Genomic DNA, 6,218 nt, shown 5'->3' on the forward strand with positions numbered 1-6,218 from the left:
TATTTTTAGGGGGGGGGGGGGGGGGGGGGAAATTACAAGTTTAAGTAATTGAAAAATTTTACCCCTCTCCTACCCCTCATTCTCTCTAATGCGTGTATGCGTGATGCGCAATTAAAAATATCTATAAAAAAAAAAAAAAAAAAAAAAAAAAAAAAAAAAAAAAAAAGATTCTCTTTTTATTCGTTCGATATAAATATTATCGGCACATCGCAATGATACTTGATATCTTCTTCAAAAGTACCTAAAATCTTTGGATATTTTTTAAAAGAAGATACAAATAGTTTTCAAAGAGTATCGATATGTGTCTGATAATTAAGTAAAGAAAATTTTGTATTTAATTGAAAAATTTTCCTCCCATCTCCCACCTCTCTCTTTCTCTCTAGCGTGTGTGTGTGTGTGTGTGTGTGTGTGTAACGCACAGCTAAAGGCATCTAAAGGTGTATGAGATTCTCTTTTTATTCGTTCGATATAAAAGTACTTAAAGTCGGATATCTTTTCACAGAAGATATTAATAGTTTTGAAAGAGTATCGAGATATATCTAATAATCGAGTAAAGAAAATTTTGTATTTACAAAGTATGCAAGTAATGGAGAATGATAAATATTGATGTGAAAATATCTCTACTTAAGTTTCACACGTATGTTTTATTTGTCATCAAAGATATATTCTCTGATATCGGAGATAAATCAATACCAAGAGTCAATATCGGAATAAGTCATAATATATAGTAAGAATTCCCTCCCAGGCTGAGAGACCCCCCCTTTGGTAAAAGTTCGTAAGAAAGTTGCAATACCGAATGCCCCGGCGAATTCCAGCAAAAGTGTGGCAAGTGCAACGTCGCGTGGGAGCACGCAACCCCGGCATCTCTGCGAAATGAGCGGCCCGATAGCGAAACCTAGAAAAGCGTAAAAGGTCGCGCGGAAAGTGGAATCGCTTGAAAACGAGTTATCAGCTCGATCAGGAGGGCGTTTCAAGAATAAGCGCACGCCGCGAAGCGGGGCCGTGCGTTTAGCATAGAATTACTCGCGTCCACTAGTAGTGTCTCGGATTCGCAATTAATCTTCACCCCGTCCGTTCCCACGCGCGACTACTTAACATGTGATACCGAGGAAGATTTATATCAAATCATTTCTGTTTAATCCGATAATATTAGCATAGTAACAAGATAATAATAAAACACAACAAAGTAATAATAAAATATATATATATATATATATATATATATATATATATATACTGATCCATTAAATATTTTGCATATTTCAAAAGATCGTAAAAGGATCGAGATGAGAGATAATTAGGAAAGAATTGAACTTTTTATTAAAAATAGATTCATTATTTATTAAAACGCAGCGGTCTGGGGTGTTTGAATATTTTTTTGAATCGATCGATCGATCGATCGATCACATGGCGGGCAAATTCGTCGCGATATCGTCGCGTTCGCTGCACTCGTTTCGCTTAAGCGAGGAAGCGGAGAAAATCGGCGCACGGAGATCTCGAATCTATTTCCGTGGGGCCCCACCCGAACCGAGCGCGGTAACAGACGGAACGAGACGCGAGGCTGGGCGGGCTGGGGAAGGGGGTGCGTCGGACGGCCGGCGAGAATTTATGTGTTTGGGGAGGGTCAAGGGAACGAGGGTAGCGACAAGTGCAGCGAACGGGCGGAGGACAGCTGGATGCAACGGGTGGAGAGAAAACCGAAACCGAAGGGAGGTGAAGGGAGGGAGGGATGGATGCACTCGCGCGTCACGCGCGCGTTATCGAGACGAATTCCATTCCCCGGATCGTTTCCGACGCGAGGACGCGACGAGGACCGTTTTGGAACCGGGAATCCGCGGTATCTCGAATTCGAGAAGGCCATGGAGGGCCCAGAATCCGACGGATTATCTCCTCTAAGCGGGTGTAGAATCTACAGGCGATAGAATGCCGGGGATTCGGAACTTATACCACGTGGCGTTCGCGAACACTATAGAGGATTCGAGACCCTCCTTCTACCAGAATCTACCAGAGATTTGAAAACATGTTTACAAGGGAACGAGAATCTTGTAAGAGAAAATTTTTAAAAATCCAAGGTACACGCGCGCAATTTGAAATTAAATCGGGAATATTTTCAAAGTTTCGAGACTAAAATATATAGAGCGTACGATGTATTAGATTTTTATATAAAATTCCTAAAATTCCGTTCTTCGCAGAATCAAGGCTCCAATTAATCCCGTTACTCCGATCGCGATCTAACAAACCTAACGAAAAATCGCGAAAGTTGTCCATAAAGAAATGTGCATCGTGCACCGCGCGGTCGCTCCAGTAACGGAACGAGTCGAAAGTGAATTATATAGTTACTCGCGTTCCGACCTTTAATGCGAGAAATTACTTTCTTTCGTTCTACTTTTATTTTCGCGAATGCGCTCGCATTCGTCAGTCTCTCCGTCACATCGCGCAAGGGAGATCGCGTCGTTCTCGAAGGGAAGAAAGAGCGACCGAAATGTCAATAAATCGCGACGCATCACGCAAATCCGCATCCGTTGACGCGTCGCTCGATCGAGCGCGTAATGAGCGCGTCCCCCGTGAAAATCCGCTTCTTTTTGCGCGCGTTACGCACCGAGTACCCGGTGAAAGTGTGATGCTAGCGTCGGAAAGACACACGCCAGAAAATTAGCGCGCATACACATTACGCGCTCGCTTTCCTCGCTCAACGAGTTCGCTAGGCATCTCGATCGAAATCTGCCGGATAATCTGCGGGACATCCTTAACGAATTAAATCCAACTCACTCTCTCTCTCTCTACGTGTTTTCGCGCGTCTCGATTCAAACTAGAGCTTCCAAGTAAAGTTTAGAATCAGCATGTTTTTGCGTGAAACGCAAATCGTCGATACTTTAATGGCAGAAATTTAATCTTTACTTTAAATTTTAAATATTATTTACAAGTAATATATATCAGTCTTTTTCCATCTTCGTATGAATTAGTAACATCTTACTTTCCTAGTTAAAGATTCTTTTTTTTTTTTTTTATAATAATTCTTCATACAATTCAGGGGATAATCTGATAAAAACTTCTACTTTCTCAAACTCTGGTTGTTACGTCATAGGTATAATTTTATTTCGATAACATAAATGGTTAGTGGATTTATTAAAGGCTGAAGAAGATGGTTCTACGAGAAATGAATAATAATAAAGCATGATTCTATTTTCACGGGGAAAAAAAAAAAAAATGGGAAGAACAACGCAATGTCGCAGACTTTTCAGAGCTTTTTATTGCAATTTAATATTTAATGCAACATTAGGGTGCGCATAAGCATATTTCGAGCTTGTATTTGTAATAGTTTTGTTAGAAAGTTTCGTTTCTCACTTTCCAACCGCTTTCTAAAAATGTGAAAAGAACAACGACGAGCACCCACTTCGATTCGCGTTCTAACGGCTCGTAATTACTCGTCGCGGCCTGCGGTCAGGACGAAATTGCAATTGCGATACTCGTCGGATGCGTCGTGAAAAAGCCCGCGTCGCGCGAAAATTCGGCTTCGGGAAAAGATCCGAATCCGGCCAATCGACGCGAATCGTCCAAGTTGCAAAACGAGAAAAAAAAATTTCTCAACAAGAAAAAGACTACGTATTTCGATATCGAGCATCTCGTTCTCAATACTTGGATACACGAGCGACGCGCGTTATTATTTATTATCATATTTATTTACGTTTCTCGAAATGCTAAAAATTTTTATAACGCGACATTTACCCCGTGTGATTTAGCATTTATTTCGGAATCTTTATTATTCAGCATTTACGAAGATTAAAACTTGCGGAAAATCAGTTTCTTACGCAGGCAAATGTAGAATCAATAAAATCTACGATCCATCTGTTTATTATTTTTTCCTTTAACTCTCAAATTCATGTAACTTTGCTTTACGTTCCACCGATGGAGAAATGTCCACAAAAGTTGTCTTTTAAAAGATCGATATTACTCAAATTTTATTCAAAATTTTGAATATGTCGAAAACCACGAGTCCATCAATTTTATATTAATAATAATTTTTTTAATAACTACACAAATTGCATATTCAAAATACTGTAAATGCGTTTAGATATTGTACAAGATACAATGTCTAAACGATGAGTTTAAACGACATATTCGTCAAATTATTCAATAGTTAAAGGATTCAATTGCATTGAAAAGCCACGCTTTGCGGCAACGTCGATGTAAATATCTCGTTACCTCGATTGAAGTTCGACATCCACGAATCGGAATCCATCGACGAGAGGTTAGAGTATGCTTGAAGAATATTCGTACGATGCGATCCATAAATCCACAAGTGCGAGCAAAGTTCGATATCGAGGTACCATTCTCGCGGATACATGACGGACGTGTTTTCGTTCGCGGACTCAAAATCGCGAAACGAGGACGAAATCGCGTTCGCGCGACGTTACGACACGACGCTGTCAATTATACGAATTGGGCCACCGCGCGCGCACACGTACGCGCGTTCCTTCTTTTTCTCGAGTCACTGTACGCGGGAACACACAAGCGATTATTATCGCTCACGCGGATGTAGACGCACGTTTCGCGGGACCTTGGCCGATTTCCCCCTCGGTGGCGAGCGATTTGAATTTCCGGTAAAGTGCGCGGAGCGACCTGAACATCCGATCGAAACACGCGACAACTTCACGAAGGTAAGAAGAATCGTATTCGTTATCGGTAAAGAAGGAATTCGTAAATACGTTTTTACTCCCCCCCCAAAAAACCACCACTACTGTCGGTAAAATAGAAGTTGGCATTATCGATGTTTTCCTGTAATACCGATATATGTGAAGCGAGAGAGAAAAACGAGATCTACGTACGACTTACCGATACTCGGCTCCGGTTTAATGTTCTCGGTCTTGATTTCCGCCCTCGAAGCGTAAGGGATGGAGGTCGGAGACGTTTGCGTGGACGGGGCCGCCAATTTTTCTGCAAATATCAAGAACCGATTAGCACGCGAGTCGTGCAAAAAAAAAAAAAAAAAAAAAAAAGAACGCAAATACATAATAATAATGTATAATGGGATAATTTACCCGCTAATAAAGGATTTGCGGCGGCGATGTTATGCCTCTGTCTCCTGTAGGATGAGGGGGTCGTGGTGGAGGTGGGTTGACTTGCCTCCGCCTCGAGTTCCCGCAGGAAATCCAGAGGATCGAAAAGTTCCTCCCCTGTGGACATACCCGCGCCCTCCTCCGCCGGAACATTCGGAACCGCCGGCGTTCCTACCAGAGCACTCAACTCCATCGGCGAGAATTCTACCGATTGCCCCGTGTTGCTCTGCTGAAAGCACATAGGGAATTTAAAGATAATGAGATGAAAAAAATACATCGCGATTAATCTCTCGATATTGATATAATATATGAATTATTCGAGAATCACCTGAAGGCACTGGGTCAGATCCATTTTTCCGTCATTGTCAGAGTACCAGAATAGCTCGTCGTCTATGAAAGGCATGTTTGATTCCTCCTTGGGTACGAGGGTGGAGGTTAATGTAGGCGTTTGCGATACGGGGACCGGCATCGGGACCCGGCGGCGGGGCCACTTTAGCCACCCCCGCGCCTTCTAACATCTAAAACCACCTCTCCGGGACTTCTCCTCTTTCGTCTGATGCTGCTCCCGGACGATTCTTCCTTCTTTTTTTTTTCCTTTTTTTTTTCACGAGTTATTGCTCACCTGAAAATATAGAATACGATGCGTGTTAGATGCATCTCAAAGGAGAAAAAAAAAAAAAACACGTACAATTAACTTCTTTAAGTTTAAACAAACGAGAATAAATATTTTTTCGCGATATATTTTTTTTTACGATATTATATATCTAATTAAGATTCCCAAGATAAGTGTGTTGTATGTGTCCGCAACGATTTAGAATTTAGATGCAGCTCTTATCTATAAACACATTCTCTCAATAAATTAAATTTTTCTTCCGTTTATCTCGCAATGACTTTCGGTACATCGTGCGCTCGCACTTTCATTTGGAATCTAATTTAAACTCGACTGAAAAAATGTAACTTGACGATAGTGTCACTTTCTCTTACCGCTCGTCTGTACCTACCATATACATGGAGGTTATACGAGACGTAATACTATATATTATGTGGAAAAATAGAAGAGAGATATAAAGATTTCTCGTATTTTGCAGATCCATAATCACGCTATGCATTGGGATAACATAAAAAAAAAAAAAAAAAAAAAAAAAAAAAAAAAAAAATCTT

At 41.0% G+C, this 6,218-nt stretch overlaps 2 protein-coding genes across 6 annotated transcripts in view; both read right to left on the reverse strand.

Annotated features, from left to right (window-relative positions):
* LOC138937209 (ERI1 exoribonuclease 3) overlaps nucleotides 1-6,218 on the reverse strand; it is a 181,367-nt gene that overhangs the window by 130,845 nt on the left and 44,304 nt on the right. The window lies entirely within an intron of this gene.
* Eip74ef (Ecdysone-induced protein E74) overlaps nucleotides 1-6,218 on the reverse strand; it is a 186,508-nt gene that overhangs the window by 113,515 nt on the left and 66,775 nt on the right. For 4 of the 5 annotated variants that reach the window (XM_070303221.1, XM_070303225.1, XM_070303222.1 and 1 more), the window contains 3 exons: nucleotides 5,386-5,679; nucleotides 5,040-5,286; nucleotides 4,834-4,935 (listed from right to left, as the gene is read on the reverse strand). In XM_070303221.1, the coding sequence (XP_070159322.1) occupies nucleotides 4,834-4,935; nucleotides 5,040-5,286; nucleotides 5,386-5,526 (490 nt within the window). In that variant the 5' untranslated portion in view covers nucleotides 5,527-5,679. The remainder of the gene's footprint in view (nucleotides 1-4,833; nucleotides 4,936-5,039; nucleotides 5,287-5,385; nucleotides 5,680-6,218) is intronic. The other variant, XM_070303223.1, reaches the window with a different exon arrangement.

The sequence above is a fragment of the Polyergus mexicanus genome, unplaced genomic scaffold (assembly GCF_030449975.1).
Source record: "Polyergus mexicanus isolate NDT 795.1 unplaced genomic scaffold, iyPolMexi1.0 SCAF_10, whole genome shotgun sequence".
Lineage (NCBI taxonomy): Eukaryota > Metazoa > Arthropoda > Insecta > Hymenoptera > Formicidae > Polyergus > Polyergus mexicanus.